The following is a 17,784-nucleotide window of genomic DNA, read 5'->3' as shown; positions in this document are numbered from 1 at the left end:
GACCACACCCTCTTCTATACTACTCTCACTGCTGGACAGGTTTTCCTTTTAAACCAATGACAGCCAATCAACTGATAGCACATTACTGCCGAGTCATTCTGACCCAGCATTTCTATAGAAAGTATTGCAGGCTGATTGCATCAGCCAGTTGCATCAGCTAGTCTCACTTCTCTAGCAAACTCAAGCTGCAGACTTACTATCTCACATAGCATTCTATGGATCCCGACAGAGGACAGTGGCAGAATCCAAATACAGGGCTGTTGCACGGAAGGGCCCAACGAAGCCCATCAATTTTATTATTATTATTGGAATTGATTTAATTTATATACCCGGAGGTCTCAGGGCAGTTCACAGAATAAAATCAAAGTCCCTTCAGGAGACCTGCGCATCAAAGTAGCCCAGGCAGAAGCCGTGTTGTTTCCATCAAGTGACAGCTTTGAAAGTGAAAAATAGGATTAACATAATAGTTAATAGCCTCTATATCCAGAACATATACTTCTACTGTGTAGAGATACTACACAGAGACATTTGAAATTTTCCAGCATCTGCTGTCTGTGAGCCACTCCATACCTGACATTAGGCAACCATGAGAAATGGGCCAAGGGAGAGAGAAGCCCTACAAAATGTGTGTCCCTGCCCCTCAGAGTTGCAGATGATTTGAAAGAGATTTTTCTGTTCACAATGCATAGACTCATTCTGCTTTCCCCAGTGGTGAACAGGTTCTGGTGATGTGTGTTCTGTTTCAAAACACTGCCAAGCCTGTTTGACCAGAGGTAACAGAGGGACAAAACAAAATTGTACATAGTCCGAGGGCAACAATGGGGGGAGAGGACTCTCAATCCACTTTCCCAGTCTAGGAAATTAACAGAACACTTTTGGGGCTGAAAAGTTTGATCTTGGGAAAGGGAATGCTACCAGAGCCTAAGACACAATGTGCCATTTGTCCCAAAGGGCTTCAACACACTCACTGTGTATTTTTCTATCCTGCCCCCACCTTTACAATCAACTTCTGAACATCTTCTTGCTTCAAAGGATTCCCATGAGGCAGACCGTTAAAGCAAGTGTTTCGTTTTGCTTTCTTTGAAACTTGGCTTATTATTGAGCCATGGAATATAACAAACTGGTTAGTGTATCAAATCAGCTTCATAAAGCTTTGTAAAGTTTGAAGGGACCCCAATGGTCATCTAGTCCAACCTCCCACAATGCATGAATTTACCTAAAGCACCCCTGACAGATGGCCATCCAACCTCTGCTTACAAACCTCCAAGGAAGGAGAGTCCACCACCTCCCGAGGGAGTCCGTTCCCCTATCAAACAGAACTCGTAGTCTGAACTGGGCTTGTTGTGAAACTGACCAAATTTTGTTATAAGGGGATGAACCCTGGTTCACCCACAGTAATGTCAAGATGGAAGGAAGGTGGTTGCATGGGAGGACGACAGTGTGGGCTTGGGGGACAGATATCATTTACAGTGGTTATGATATGGTGGTTAGCCTCTTGTTATGTGCTTATTCCGTTTATTTCTATTATATTATAAAAATACACTATGTATAATGCCTGGCTGATCACCGAAGAACTGATGCTTTTGAATTATGGTGCTGGAGGAGACTAGAGTGTCCCATGGACTGCAAGAAGACCAAACCTATCCATTCTGAAGGAAATCAGCCCTGAGTGCTCATTGGAAAGACAAAATTGTGAAGCTGAGGCTCCAAGACTTTGGCCACCTCATGAGAAGAGAAGACTCCCTGGAAAAGACCCTGATGCTGGGAAAGATTGAGGGCACAAGGAGAAGGGGACGGCAGAGGACAAGATGGTTGGACAGTGTTCTCGAAGCTACGAACATGAGTCTGACCAAACTGCGGGAGGCAGTGGAAGACAGGAGGGCCTGGGGTGCTCTGGTCCATGGGGTCACGAAGAGTCGGACACAACTAAATGACTAAACAACAAAAATGCCTATAGAGCAATCTCGGCTGTTTTTATTGTAAATCGAATGAGGTACAGTGGTACCTAAGTTTATGAACTTAATTCATTCTGGAAGTCCGTTCTTAAACTGAAACCGTTCTTAAACCGAGGTACCACTGTACTAAGATCCTAATTTTAGCACAGAGGATGCCTATCTATCCACAGGCTACGTAACTTAAGAAATGCTAATTTGCTTTCTGCAACTGTTTTAGTTTGACAAAGAATGAGCCCAAGATATTTTTTGAAAAGTTATATATTTACAGTTTTATTGGTATGCAGAGTTAAACAGCAAACAATCTTAACACTGTAGGAGAAAAGTGTATTTACCCCCAAATCACCAGAGCGAATAAATTATTTAAAGAATTTTTGTGTATTAATAAGGCAATAACCCTAGGTGGCCATTAAAAGTCTTGCTAACTCTCCAAATACATAACCAAGCAATCCAGCAGAAAATGTGTGTTATGATAGGTTCGCATTATCTCCCCAAAAAACCCTTCAAGGACAGAAGCCGTAAGAGACTTCAATTCCTCTAAGACCTGCAGAGAAAGGTCTTCCTAGAGCATATCAAGGAATAATCTTCAAATGAACATTCAATGCTTCAGCTTCAAGGATGCTGTGTCCACACACAATGGTAAATACACAAATATGGGCAGCACAAAGCGGCACATGAATAAGTTAGAATTTTTTCCATTCCATGTCATCTGGAGGATTGACGTCTACTTTCCTTTTACCCACATCAGACCAGTTTGTGCTCAAAACTGTCCCACCAGACTCCATCTGAAACAGGAAAACACACATTTGTCGATTATTGTAAAAAAAAAAAAAAGGAATAATCCAAGAATCAAGTAGACTGAGTTCTGCAGGCGAGGAGGAGACCCAGTGGCCCAGTTGCTAAGCAGATTGGTGGTGGTGGGAGGGCTTGGAAGAAGAGACCGTCCCACCCAAACAGGAATGCTTTGATGGTGTTTCCTGCTTGGCAGGGGGTTGGACTGGATGGCCCTTGTGGTCTCTTCCAACTCTATGATTCTATGATTCTATACCTGCAAAAGAATTTCCTATTATTTCATGCTTCTCCAGCTCTCAGAAACAGCCATATCGGCATCACAGGAGGTTGGATCACATGATCCTTGGTGGGGTCCCTTCCAACTCTAAGATTCTATGACAGGCTTCCTTGTCAAACGGTATTGATGTTACATTTGCAATCATAATGAATTAAACACAACTCAGAAAATCTCGTGTTAACTTACAAAAGATTTGTTCATGGCACGTTTCACTTCATCTGTGCCATCAGAGTATATCTGCTGGAACAGTTTATTTAAAGCTGCATCCCCCTCCAACTTTTCATTCTTCTCTTCTTCTTTGATCTCAACTACCAATTTGTCCCAATTCTTTGTATAATGAGAGGATGAAGGATAAAGGTGTGTTGCATCTGAAACTTGAAAATAGAGAGAACAGATTGATCCCAACAATATATCACAGGTGAACAGTGGTGGACTTTCGCATGTACAGACTGAGAAGAAGGCAACAGCTCCAAATAACTGAGTTTACTGAAGCATGTATTCCCTCTGCATTCCTTACTCAAACATGACCATAAAAGCCAGAGTAGGGGCAGGCAATCTTTTCTAATGCAAAGGCTATGGGTCCTTGTGAATTCTCTTCTCAGGAACTACATGCCCGTAATGAGTGGGGCTGAAGCCACACACCTTTCTCCTACACACACATATCCCTTGGTGTTCTCTTTCTGGCACCCCTCCCCCCCCCACAAAATATGCATCTGTTTGGCCTCTCTTCCACACCACAAACACAATCAATCCTCTAATCCACACCTTCCCAGTCTTCCAACAATGGGCTACATAATGCAGAAGAGGGAACAAAAGAGGGCAGCTTTTGTTCCACAGCAGATTCATGCTGGGCTCTACCAAGAGCTCAGCAGTTCACTTACAAATGTCACTCTACACACAAAATCCAGTGAAAAGTTCTCTCCTACTTTTTCATTCTCTACCTGTGCTCCTTCTCTCCCCACCCTATGAACATAAGAGCAGCCTTGTGGATCAGACCCATCAAGGGCAGCATCCTGTTCTCACAGTGGCTAATCAGGTGCCCACGGGAAGGCTGAAAGCAGGTCCTAAGTGCAACATCGCTCTCCTCACCGCTGGTATCCAGAGACATACTGCCTACCAACAGCGGAGGTAAAACTTGGCCATCACAGCTGACAGCCATATCCTCTGTGAATTTGCCTAATTCTCTTTTGAAGCCTTCCAAGTTGGTGGCCATGACTACCTGCTTGTGGAAGCAAATTCCATAGTTTAACTATGTGGTGTGTGAATAAGTCTTTTCTTTTGTTTATCCTGGTTTTTCCAACATTCAGTTTCATTGGATGTCCACAAGTTGCCGTGTTATGAGGGTGAAAAACCTCCTCCCACCCATTTTCTCCATGCCATCCATATTTTAAATATGCTTAGCATGCCTCCTCTTACTTTCCTTTTCTCTAAACCAAAAACCCCAAATGTTGTCATCTTCCCTCAGAGGAACCTTGCCACCTTTCCAATAACTAAAAGGAGCATCCACATAAGAAAAGACAAAAATATATTATGAGGCATCCTGCATTTGCTGGATCTGGGAATGGATAATTTTGAAAAATGGAGACATTTTAGATTTAGAAGCACATGATAACAGATTTGGATGGCATGCATACTTATGGTATGAAAGAATCACATAATAAGAAAATCAATTTTACGGTATGGGAGAAATATAAAGACTTATTAGAACAAAAAACACTGTGGTGGCTCTCCCCATTAGCAGTATCTTTGAAAAAATTGAACATATAGACAGCTGTTAACCGAAGTAGAAAAACAGGTAAAATTAAAAGACTTTGAAGAGATAAGAGAACTGGTAACATACTGGTTACAGTATCATCAATTAAATATTTTAAAGACAGATAAAAAGAAAGGTTTTAGTTATGAGTTATCAAGATTTCAAAAAGATGTTTTAGAAAATAATATAAAATTATTGTCGAAAATGTAAAATTTGCTCATGGAATGGCATACAAAAGGCGAACAGGTCAAATCAGTGATGATACAGTGGGCAAAAGACTTGGGACATAATACAGTGGTACCTCTGGTTAAGAACTTAATTCTTTCTGGAGGTCTGTTCTTAACCTGAAACTGTTCTTAGCCTGAGACACCACTTTCACTAATGGGGCCTCCCACTGCCCCCACGCCTCCAGCACTCGATTTCTGTTCTTATCTTGAAGCAAAGTTCTTAACCAGATGTACTATTTCTGGGTTAGCTGAGTCTGTAACCTGAAGCGTCTGTAACCCAAGGTACCACTGTATACAAATGGCAGACTGGGAGAGACTATGGAAAACAGATTTGAAATTCACGGCATGTTGTTCACAAAGAAAATTACATGAAAATTATGTACCAGTGGTATTTGACTCCTGTTAAGTTAGCAAAAATGTACAGAACGAGCACAAATACTTGCTGGAAATGTAAAGAAAAAGAAGGTACCTTTTATCTTATGTGGTGGATGTGGAAAGTAACGAAAAATTTATGGGAGATACTATATAATGAAATGGAAAAAAATGTTTAAAATAACTTGTTAAAAAACCAGAAGTTCTCCTACTAGGAATTATAGGTACCGAGATACCAAAGGACCAGAAAAGAATGTTTATGTATGCGACAACAGCCACACAGATACTATTATCCTAGAGATGGAAGGAAGAGACAACCCTGACCAGAGAAGAATGGCAAACCATGTTGATGGACTATGCCGAAATGGCAAAACAAACTGGGAAGCTCAGAAACCAAGAAGATGAGAACTTTAAAAAAGAATGGGAAGTTTATAATTTATTTAAAAGACCACCGCAAGCAGGTTAAAACATTAGCAGGATTTTAACCACACTTGTAAAGTAACAGAAAGTATGGACAATTTAGAAGGATAAAAATTTGGATAATATTGATATGCAGTTGTAAATATTATCACTAGGACCCAGGGAAGGGATGGGGGGAAGTCATGAGATTCAGAGTAATCTCAATATTTGGATTTTGAATTGTTTTTTGTTGTATGTTTATAATTTTGAAAATCAAATTTTAAAAAATGCTTTTACAAGGTAAACGTCAATTATGACACATCAAGCAAAGACCATCTCAAGCTCTTCTCTTCTCAAAAAAGAGAAAAGACTACCAGCAGAGAAGCAGCTTACAAGCCAGGAATCAATTCAAGATACCTACATGGGGCTACCCTTGAAGATGGTCAGGAAACTGCAGCTAGTGTACAGACTGTTACTGCTAGAATTTGGGCAGGTGCTCCAATGGGAAGCCACGGGGCACCAGATCTGTTCTGGCTCCAATTAAATGTGTTGATGCTGGCATATAGAGACTTCTGACCTGGACACTTGGTGGTGTGTCTTCCTGTTTCAGCCAGCACAAGCCTTGAGATCCACTTGTGGAGAGGGTGGTTGGTCACAGTGCCACTAGCAAGTACTGCTTGCAATGCTGGACAGGACTGTCTCAGTGACTGTGCCCTGACTTGGGACGTGGGTGGCAATGCTGTTTGTTACTGGCCTTTTATCATCCTAGTCAAAACCAGCCAGTTCTCGGCTTCCAGTTTCCTTAATGGCACACTCCCACAACAACAGGAGATCGTTGGCAAAGCAATAAACGAAGATGATAGAGCGTAATTCCGACATGGATGTGGGGAGACAATGAGTGCAAAAGTACTTTGCCTCTCAGTAACCCTCCAATGCCGCCATTAAGAGCAGCGGTTCTTCTCTTCATTAAGAGATTAATTAGAATTAATGCACAGACGCGTGCTGGCAATAAAGGGACAAAGATTAAGGACTGCCGAACTGAAATAGTGACAAGGTCGTACAGATTTAAATTGGAAAGATGACTTCTTTCGAGCTAAAAGACAGTACAGTCATACCTCATGATATGTCCGCTGCGGGTTACGTCTTTTCAGGTTACCAGAACAGGCGTCACGGGCATGCACAGCACTTCAGGATGCGGCCTTCAGGATGCGCCCCCCCCCCGAGACTGCTATTTATTTATTTATCTATTTAGTTCTTTACAGCAAGTGAAGAGGAAAGGAGATGAGAGTATAGATATGGAATATAATTCCAAACTAAGGCCCGGGGGCCGGATGCGGCCCAATCGCCTTCTAAATCCGGCCCGCGGAAGGTCCGGGAATCAGCATGTTTTTACATGAGTAGAATGTGTCCTTTTATTTAAAATGCATCTCTGGGTTATTTGTGAGGCATAGGAATTCGTTCATTTCCCCCCAAAAAATATAGTCCGGCCCCCCACAAGGTCTGGGGGACAGTGGACCGGCCCCCTGCTGAAAAAGTTTGCTGACCCCTGGAATATAATGACAAACGGGACTGTGTAAGGAAAATATTAAAGTTTGGACCAATTATAAAAGGGGCTTGGAGCCTCTGCGGAGTTAATTTTTTACCTGCCCCCTTATTGAGGGGAGGAGGGACTGGACTTTGAAGACTTGCCGGGCTTGTGAGGGCTCTGGCAGGACGTTAGGCAACCCCCTGCTTGAAATCAAAAGTATGGAATTTTACAGCTGCAATCAGAAGAGTTGAGAACAAAAAAGAGATCTCTCTCCAGAATAACTCTGAGTCAACAGAGCCGTAAGGCACAGGAGATCAGGAATAACTAATATGAACATAATATTTGATAAATAAAGGAACAATTGATGAAAATTAAAACCTCACACAGGAAGAAGAAAGGAGAACTTCACTTGCGAATTTACAAATTACTGTATGTGTTAATAGGAACTGACATCAACTATTGTAACTGTGGTATAAGGGATTTTATCAAGAGTGGATTGTATATGGTTTGAGCAATAGTCTGGAGGCAGAATTAAAGGGAATCAGTAGACCTTACAAATTTTATAATTGGCTATGTAATTGATTTGTATTTGAATGGGTATTGATAAATTATGGCGTTTATTGGATTTTTGTAATTGAAAATTAATAAAATATTGAACAAAGACCAGCCAGTTCTCCAAGGAGGACCCGTTTTGCCTGTCCTGTCCATTTAAAGTTACATTGTTTGGATCTTAAATTTATCTAGTTTTACTCTGTGTGGCTGGAAATCACTTTGGGACCAATGGTGAAAGGAACTCTAAAAATCTGATAACTAAAATAAAATAATAAATAGGGAAAAATTTGTTGTTTAATAATGGCACCCAAGAACAGACCTATAATCCAGTGATTGTCACAAACAAAAGACTGCAATAAAATGTGTAGATAAGAGCAAAAGTACAATTTGTAGAACTGAACATGAACATACTAACCAGGTGCAAATTGTTTTTGTTTAGGAGAGCCTCCATGGCCTTCCAATTTCTCCCATCGTACAGCTTCTGGTTTCTTCATTTTTATTTCAATCTACAGAACACACAACAAAAACCCAAATTTTAATGCACTAAATTGAGGCCTGTAGTTTTCCTCTGGTGGAATTGTTTTAAAGAAAAATGTTAACTGCCATACCAGTTAAATGTACAATTAAGCTAATTTACATACTAGCTCAATTTGCTTATCATAGTAAATGGTTTATTGTAGATGTGCTGATCCACCTACCCTAGGATCCAGGAGAAAGCAACCACAAGCCCTGGCTGCGTGTTACAGCTGAACCAGGAACTGTGGTTTGCTTTGCTCTAAACAATTATCTAGTAAGCCGAAAAACAAACCTAGACTACAGATTGTGGTCTGCTTGTGCAAAACAAGCCACAAATCCTGGTATGTGTTTGTTCACTTGAAGCTGTGCTCTTTGAACTCGGCCTGTACCGAGTTCTGTACTATAGCTTTGCAGAACAATGAGCAACAAAAAAGCAGCTGTTGCCTGGCAAGAACCACAGTAATTAAGATGATGTGTGAAAATAAGGTTTGGAAAAACAAATCCTAGGAAGTGGGCTTGAGCATCACTTTTATACTTATGGCTGAATCACTTCCTCAGTCTGTTAACCATGGTGGCAACTGGTGACATTTGGACTTGGTGGGGCTGTAGTTTTTTACCTTGCAGTTCTCTTCACAACAGGGCATGTACAAAACTCATTTAGTAAAATGTATCATATGCCACAGCCACATGTTCCAGTGCCACTGTCTCCTTGCTAGAAATAAATTACTTTCCTCACATTTATGGACAGGGAAAGAGTTTAGAATCAGAGAGTTGGAAGAGACCACAAGGGCCATCCAGTCCAACCCCCTGCCAAGCAGGAAACACCATCAAAGCAATCTTGACATATGCCTGTCAAGCCTCTGCTTAAAGACCTCCAAAGAAGGAGACTCCACCACACTCCTTGGCAGCAAATTCCACTGTCAAACAGCTCTTACTGTCAGGAAGTTCTTCCTAAAGTTTAGGTGGAATCCTCTTTCTTGTAGTTTGAATCCATTGCTCCGTGTCTGCTTCTCTGGAGCAGCAGCAAACAACCTTTCTCCCTCTTCTATATGACATCCTTTTATATATTTGAACATGGCTATCATATCACCCCTTAACCTTCTCTTCTCCAGGCTAAACATACCCAGCTCCCTAAGCCGTTCCTCATAAGGCATCGTTTCCAGGCCTTTGACCTATTTGGTTGCCCTCTTCTGGACACGTTCCAGCTTGTCTGTATCCTTCTTGAACTGTGGTGCCCAGAACTGGACACTGTACTCCAGGTGAGGTCTGACCAGAGCAGAATACAGTGGTACTATTACTTCCCTTGATCTAGACGCTATACTCCTATTGATGCAGCCCAGAATTGCATTGGTTTTAGCTGCTGCATCACACTGCTGACTCATGTCAAGTCTGTGGTCTACCAAGACTCCTAGATCCTTTTCACATGTACTGCTCTCAAGCCAGGTGTTACCCATCCTGTATTTGTGCCTTTCATATTTTTTTGCCCAAGTGTAGTACTCTACATTTCTCCCTGTTAAAATTCAAAATGACCTTAACAGAATAGAGAACTGGGCCAAAGCAAACAAGATGAATTTTAACTTGAAGTCCAGCATAAACTTACTCATTTTGGCAGAGTAATCTCAGTTCTATTCAAACCCAGGATAACCCAGGGATCCCTGTAGCCCTAAGAACAACGGCACCTTTGTAAATGCTCACCTAGAGTCAACTTATAGCAAGCTGTTCGAATATCCTGTCATGAATCAAAACTCCTACTTTAAACATTGAACTAAACAGAAATAATTTAAAATAGGCTTCTACTTTTACAAAAATGCTATTTCTTAGGGGAAAATATGTATATGGATGTACATTAACAACAACAACAACAATTGTATATAATAATAATAATTGTATATAATAATTGTATACCACCCTATATCCGCAGACCTCAGAGTGTCACACAACACAAAATCACAATACAAAAACATGTATATTACTATACAAATAGATTTTATCTAGTTCTCCTCTTGTTACACATTTATTTTAGTTTCTGTTTGACCCTAACCCTAAACTAGGGGATTCCAAACTATCAAGTACACACCTAAGGCTAGTGTTTTCCCCAGTTTTAGTCCCAATGGGGGTGGGGTGGGGGTGGAGGTTGTCCAAGAGAAAAATTGAGGCTGTGTCTGCAACTCCCTACTATAGTGCGCTGCTACCAGCTCAATTCCAACAAACTATGATTAAGGAAACCTAACTTGGCTGCAGTGTGATATTTGATTTATTTATTTAAATATTTATAGTAACTCTGATCAAACTTTGGATTCAGTGAATCCACACATAATCCCTTTTGTTGAAACTGCTGGAGTGGTAAGAACAGCAGGGCTGTCGATGGCTACAACGGGAAAACACAATTGTAAGGACAGATCTACTGCAAGCCAAAAGGCGGATCAGCAACACCTTACAGTCCAGGGGACACCCCCAACCCCCCAATTTCACCTCATAAGTTGCACTTACTATTAAACAGATTTAAAATGTTACTTGAAAATTATCCCTATTTCATACTTTTCAATATTTTAAGGTATGTCAACTAAATAGTGCTAACTTACCTTACATTGTTTAAAATACTAAATTAAGCAGACCAAAGAGAGTAATTTTTATATCTTTATGACACTACACACACACACACACACACACAGAGAGAGAGAGAGAGAGAGAGAGAGAGAGAGAGAGAGAGAGAGAGAGAGAGAGAGAGAGAGAATAATCCATCAATTGTAGGGAAAGCACCCCCACCCTTGCAGAACCAAAAGGCATTAACTGCTGCCTGCCAAAGGAATAATTCCCCAGCACCAACTTCTGGAGCTGACAGTCTAAGGAGCAAAACCACCACAAAGCAGGGCCTCCCAACATCCCACTCAAGACAACCTATCCAGATACCATGGTCAACAATATTAAAAGCTGCTGAGAAATCCAAAAAAGGTTACGCAACTGTTTAGGCTGCAATCCTAATCCCACTTACCTGGGAGTAAGCCCCACTGAATTCAAAAGGATTTACTTCTGAGTAGACATGGTTAGGACTGCTCTTTCAGTCCTAAACCAAAACTCCTGAAATAGCAGTCTGAACCTTTCTAAACTGCAAGTGCTTATTTAAGGCTGCATTCATTCCTTTTTAAATGTGGAGTAAAAAAGGTAAAGGCAAAGGGACCTCTGACCATTAGGTCCAGTTGTGACCGACTCTGAGGTTGCGGCGCTCATCTCACGTTATTGGCCGAGGGAGCCGGCGTACAGCTTCCCGGTCATGTGGCCAGCATGACAAAGCTGCTTCTGGCAAACCAGAGCAGCACACGGAAATGCCGTATACCTTCCCACTGTAGCGGTTCCTATTTATCTACTTGCATTTTGATGTGCTTCGAACTGCAGGGACCGAGCAACGGGAGCTCACCCCGTCCCAGGGATTCGAACCGCCGACCTTCTAATCTTCTGATCAGCAAGCCCTAGTCTCTGTGGTTAAATCCACTGCGTCCCCTTTAGCAGTAAAAGAGGTATTGAATTCCTATTCCTAGATTAGAATACTCTTGAAATATGCATTAGAGTATAAACTATGTACAATAATAATGGTGGAAAGCTAATGGTTTAAAATGAAGTATTAAGCTAAGCCAATGTATTTATTCATTGCTTCCCAGGCCACTAGTAAAAACTGAACCCAATGAGCCTGAAGCAATATTTTAGCACCCTCTAGTGAAAGTGACAATTCCACATAACTACTAATGAGGTTCCAGAAGAAACCAATAACTGTGAGTTTTAAAGATCTGTCAGCAAGATTTCCAGAACTTCAAAACCAAACTCAGGGAATTGACAAGCAAGATCTAACACAGCTGCATTTGGCAAATTTAGCTATGCTATTTGTGAGACATCTTGGTGCAAATTGAATTAGCTGCATTCATTAGTAATGCACCATGCATTTAAAGTACGTCTCGTGTATTTTTTCCATGACCTGTGCTATGCCAAGTCTTCACATTTCTACCCTAAACAACAATCACAGTAAGCAGACTAGGGTGTTTGCCAAACCGAGGCATCCCCAAACTTCGGCCCTCCAGATGTTTTGGCCTACAACTCCCATGATCCCTAGCTAACAGGACAAGTGGTCAGAGAAGATGGGAATTGTAGTCCAAAACATCTGGAGGGCCGAAGTTTGGGGGTGCCTTGCCAAACCCTTTATCAAAGCACAGTAGAGCCCCTACTGCATTGTAAATGAATCCTATTCTTCTCTTCCCCCTCCCACATGCACATGAGCGCATGGTAATCCGACATCTCACACATAAATGAAAACTGTGTTTACTGAAACCCTTGGAGCCACCCCACATTTAGCGGGTGACAGCATCCCCATCACTCCCATCAAGCAAACAGAGCACTTAAAAGCTCCTTTTGCACCAGGTAACCCAAGCAGATCCGGCTCAAAAAGAGTTTAAAGCTCTCTGCCTTGTGGGGGCCGGGGGTGGGGGGAGTAATGGAGTACCATGAAGACCAGAAAACTGAAGCTCAACTCCAACAAGACCCAGGTTGCACAAGTCACATCATTCCTAGTGTCAGAGAGCTGGTGTTCAAGCAGTTCTGGGTGGAGTTGCATTCCCCATTTGCAGTTTGCAAGAGTTCCTTAATCCAGCTCTGTCAGCGGCAGCACAATTGTTTCAGTGGCACAGAAATACGATGGGCAGCAAATTCAACTCTGATGGATCAACTGCACAGCTGAGTTTCCTGTCAAGCTGATGGGCTGGAACCCTGAATAGGATTGTTCCTGCTAGGAGCTAGGAGCTGTCAGACTTACTTCTCACTTTTGCCTTATTACACAGCCCTAGAACTCAAGCTAGTATTGGCATGCATCATTTTAAGTCAGATATTATTTCACAAAATATGTCTGAAAAGTTTGTGAATGTAATCATGTTTATTTATAATATCACTATTTGTAACTTAATAATTCAAAATAGCACGAATGGTGTTTTTTATATGAATGTAAGGTCTATGTAAGATTACCAAAGAAAAATGGTTATTCAGGGCTATCTTAAATAGACAGGACTTAAAATAACAGATTTTAAAATAAATGTCACATTTTAGGACTGTTGTGCCCATTTGCTTAGAGGCACTCTTATTAGACCAAAGACAAGAAAAGGCTTTATAATCTGAATGCAGTGAACATGCTAGTTTAAGGCTATGTAATTCAATGAATATTTGCAAGAAAGATTGTGCTTAATAAGAAAAACGCAAGAACTTTGGGCTGAGGTCCCCTGCATGAAGTTTTGGCCAGCGCCCTTTGAGCTACTAGGTTGGCCTTCTAATTAGACAGAGCAACTATCTATTTCCCTGCAGAACATGTGTGAATAGGTTGTATGATTGAGAGCTCTTGAATAAGTGAAATAAACCATTCTTTGAAAAATAGTACCAATGGCTTAACCTCTGTGCCTTCTTCCAATTCTAGGTTGCGTTCATGACTTTATCTGGGATCCACAAGGCAGCCACCAATTTATACCTGCAAGATCTGAATAATGAAACATCGTTTCTTTTTCTTGTTATTAAGCAGTCAACTAATCTTAGAGAAATCTGTCATAAAAAAGGATTCAGTAACTCATTGTGTTGGAGACTTTGAATCTCACCCTTCTGCCCTAAAAAAAGAATACACTCTCCCCTGCTGATATCTGAACTAATCAGTTGATTAGCTCAGATATCAGCAGGGGAGAGTGTATTCTACAATAACCGCATATTTAGCACAGAAATTGACCCACCATTCTGAATCTCCAAGTTTTAGCTGAAAACAAATTGATTTCTATTAAAGCAGCACCATCCTATGCATATTTACTCAAAAGTAAGCTATGCTGTGTTCAGTGGAGGTACTGCTAGGTAAGCATACTTAGGGCTGCAGCCTAAGTCATTTGCAGAAGCATGACACAAACTACTTCACTACTTCAGTGTGATGCAGCAGCTCAAAAAGCCAATGCAATTCTGGGCTGCATCAATAGGAGTATAGCATCTAGATCAAGGGAAGTAATAGTACCACTGTATTCTGCTCTGGTCAGACCTCACCTGGAGTACTGTGTCCAGTTCTGGGCACCACAGTTCAACAAGGACACTGACAAGCTGGAACGTGTCCAGAGGAGGGCAACCAAAATGGTCAAAGGCCTGGAAACAATGCCTTATGAGGAACGGCTTAGGGAGCTGGGTAAGTTAAGAGAAGGTTAAGGGGTGATATGATAGCCATGTTCAAATATATTAAAGGATGTCATACAGAGGAGGGAGAAAGGTTGTTTTCTGCTGCTCCAGAGAAGCGGACACGGAGCAATGGATTCAAACTACAAGAAAGAGGATTCCACCTAAACATGAGGAATAACTTCCTGACAGTAAGAGCTGTTCGACGGTGGAATTTGCTCCCAAGGAGTGTGGTGGAGTCTCCTTCTTTGGAGGTCTTTAAGTGGAGGCTTGACAGCCATCTGTCAGGAATGCTTTGATGGCGTTTCCTGCTTGGCAGGGGGTTGGACTGGATGGCCCTTGTGACCTCTTCCAACTCTCTGATTCTAAGCTCTTTCCCTGTCCATAAATGTGAAGAAAATATTTTATTTCTAGCAAGGAGACAGTGGCACTGGCACATGTGGCTGTGGCATATGATACATTTTTCTAAATGAGTTCTGTACATGCCCTGTTGTGAAGAGAACTGCAAGGTAAAAGGGTTTGTTTTTAATTAGGTAGCATGAGGCTTTATATGCAATGTTTAATTTTTTTGGTAAATGAATTCCATTAATCCATCCACAAAGTCATGCTCTTCCAGAGGTTTCTGTAATATTATTTGGGGTGGATTTTCTAACAAGATATTATCACAGATGCTTGTTTTTGCAGTTCTCAAAAGTGTGAATTTGTGTCTTCACAGGAAAATGTTATAAAATAAACATACAGCGTTGAGGAAGAAACCTTAATCCATTGTTCCTTTGCAAATTCATACACACAGAATCAACCCCTTACCTCTTAAATGCTAAGTTATAAGAGGTTCAGTGAATAGATTGTTTTGAGTGGAATAGATCTGCACAAGTAGCTAAGTGGGAAGCAGTAAAAATGAAAGTGCAACCTTGTGAGATGACTACAGTACTCCACCAGGAGTATTTGGATCTTTGTGTAATAATTGTGCAAGTCAGTTGCATGTCTGTGCAACTCAGACTTGAGGCAAATGCCAAAGGCACTTCAGGGCTGGCCACCTCTTCCCAAGCCCACTGGGTTCCAACAACTGCACTGACACTTAGCTGTACAGAAGAGGCACCTGAATGTAGAAGCAAATCCAAAGGGTTTGTGGTGGAGGAAACAGGAACTGGGATCTGTAAGTCCTTGGCGAGACCTTGAGGTGCTTGCCAGTCAACTCATAAGAGTTCACACTAGTTCCAGGCCCTTCTTCCCAGGGCTGGCCTGACATTGTCCAAACAAGAAAGTCTCTAACCACACCAGTTAACAAATATGGATACATATTGTCACAGTGGCCGGAGTGGACTACTTCAGAGTAACGACGCTACGCAGCTCTGCATTTTATTCTTTTATTGGTGCTGCGTATTTACAGTGCTCAAGTCATTGCTATTTACACGGAGCGATGTTGTCAGTCGGTTTCAGAACCTCCTAATGGCTTTTGGCGCGTCTTTCTCCAACACAAAAGCTTTGGCAGACCCATCCTCTTGCCCCTCCTCTTCCTGCGTAATTCTGGAGTTGGAGGGATGGGTCTTCCCCCCTTGCTTGCCCCTTCCTGTCCCACCTGGGACCCTGGCTCCTCTACCTTGCCTGAGCCTCGGACACGACTTCCTGCTTCCCCACTGGAATCGGAACTCTCCCTGCTTTCCCCTTTGCTCGGGGACGGGCTTGAACTCAGGAGGGGAGGGACTTCGCGATATCCCCTGTCCCTCACATCCACCCCCCTCCCAAGCTCTCCTTCACCCCTCCCCAGGCCCCCCCCATGTGTCGGTGACGACTGGAAGCCTAAGAACTCAGTGCTCTCCGAGCCCGTTGGTGTGAATACCTCCCCCCAGTCCTGCGAGCCCCCCCCTTCCGCCTGGGCGGACGGGAATCCCAAAAAGTCCGTGGCGTCAGAGCTGGTGGGGGTAAAAACGTTCTGCCAATCTGCTCCTTCCTCTGACTGGGTGGATCTCGGTGACACCCATACCTCATCCTCTGGTTCCTCAAACTCCGCTTCCCAGCGCCATGGTGAGCTGCTCTCCCGTGCCTCCTCCTCCTCCCCCTCCCTTTCCATGTGCCAGGGCTTGGGTCTGTGGGGAAAGAGGGCGTGAAATTCTTCCACCAAGAATTCCTCCTGTATCTGAGTGGCTGGGACCCATTCATTCTGGGACGGTGGAGCATCCTCCCATGCCATGAGGTACTCCAGTCCCCCCACCCCCCACCTTGAATCCAGGATGGCCGTGGCCTCATTGAGTTGCTCCCTGCCTTCCCTCTCCCCCCCTCCCTCGGGGGTTTGTTCGCTGTCTCGGAGCCTGCTGCTTTCCCTGTACGGCGACAGCAGCGATCTATGAAACACTGGATGCACCCTCATGTCCTCTGGCAGTGCCAGCCTGTATGCCACCGGGTTTACCTGTTGCGTGACCGTGAAGGGGCCCAGCCTTTTGGGTGCCAGCTTTTTGCACCTCCCTCTGGTGGGAAGGCCCTCCGAGGACAACCACACCTTGTCCCCCACCCTGATGACCTCCCCTTGTCGCCTGTGGCGATCTGCCCCCTTTTTGTACGCTTCCTTGGCCCTCTCCAAGTGTTCTCTGAGCTGCTGGTGCACCGTCTCCAGTTCCTCTGCCCAATCCTCAGCCTGTGGGCCCTCCTCCTCCTCCTCCTCCCTCTCCCTCTCTGGGAAAGATCTGAGGTCGCGCCCGTAATTGGCCTTAAAGGGCGACACCCCTGTGGAAACGTGCACTGCATTGTTGTAGGCAAATTCTGCTAGTGGCAAGCGATCCACCCAGTCCGTTTGCCGCTGGCTGACGTAGCATCTCAGGTACTGCTGCAGAATGGCGTTGACCCTCTCCGCTTGTCCGTTGGTCTGCGGGTGTCTAGCCGTCGACAAGCTGACCTCCACCTGCAGGAGGTTCATGAGCCGCCGCCAGAACCTGGAAACAAATTGGCGGCCACGATCCGAAATAACCCTTAAAGGTAATCCATGCAGTCTGAAAATGTGATCAACAAACAGTTTGGCTGTCTCTTCTGCCGAGACTGCCCTGGCACACGGTATAAAGTGACACATTTTGGACATAAGGTCCACCACCACCAACACTGCAGTCTTACCCCTGGACGAAGGCAGATCTGTGATGAAGTCCATGGACACCACTTCCCACGGCCTGTGTGGTGTGGCTAAGGGCTCCAGCAACCCTGGTGGCGCTGCTCTGACCACCTTCGCCCGCTGGCAGGTGGTACAGCCCCTTACATAG

At 43.3% G+C, this 17,784-nt stretch overlaps 1 protein-coding gene across 1 annotated transcript in view; it reads right to left on the bottom strand.

The window, feature by feature from the left end:
* Nucleotides 1-2,363: 2,363 nt before the first annotated feature.
* SUGT1 (SGT1 homolog, MIS12 kinetochore complex assembly cochaperone) overlaps nucleotides 2,364-17,784 on the bottom strand; it is a 38,338-nt gene continuing 22,917 nt past the window's right edge. The window contains exons 11-13 of the mRNA XM_035101314.2: nucleotides 8,268-8,358; nucleotides 3,208-3,395; nucleotides 2,364-2,737 (exon numbers count right to left, since the gene is read on the bottom strand). Of these exons, the coding sequence (XP_034957205.1) occupies nucleotides 2,636-2,737; nucleotides 3,208-3,395; nucleotides 8,268-8,358 (381 nt within the window). The 3' untranslated portion in view covers nucleotides 2,364-2,635. The remainder of the gene's footprint in view (nucleotides 2,738-3,207; nucleotides 3,396-8,267; nucleotides 8,359-17,784) is intronic.

This window comes from Zootoca vivipara, chromosome 8, assembly GCF_963506605.1.
Source record: "Zootoca vivipara chromosome 8, rZooViv1.1, whole genome shotgun sequence".
Lineage (NCBI taxonomy): Eukaryota > Metazoa > Chordata > Lepidosauria > Squamata > Lacertidae > Zootoca > Zootoca vivipara.
The sequence above is the reverse complement of the archived record's forward strand: the minus strand, read 5'-3'. Positions and strand labels throughout refer to the sequence as shown.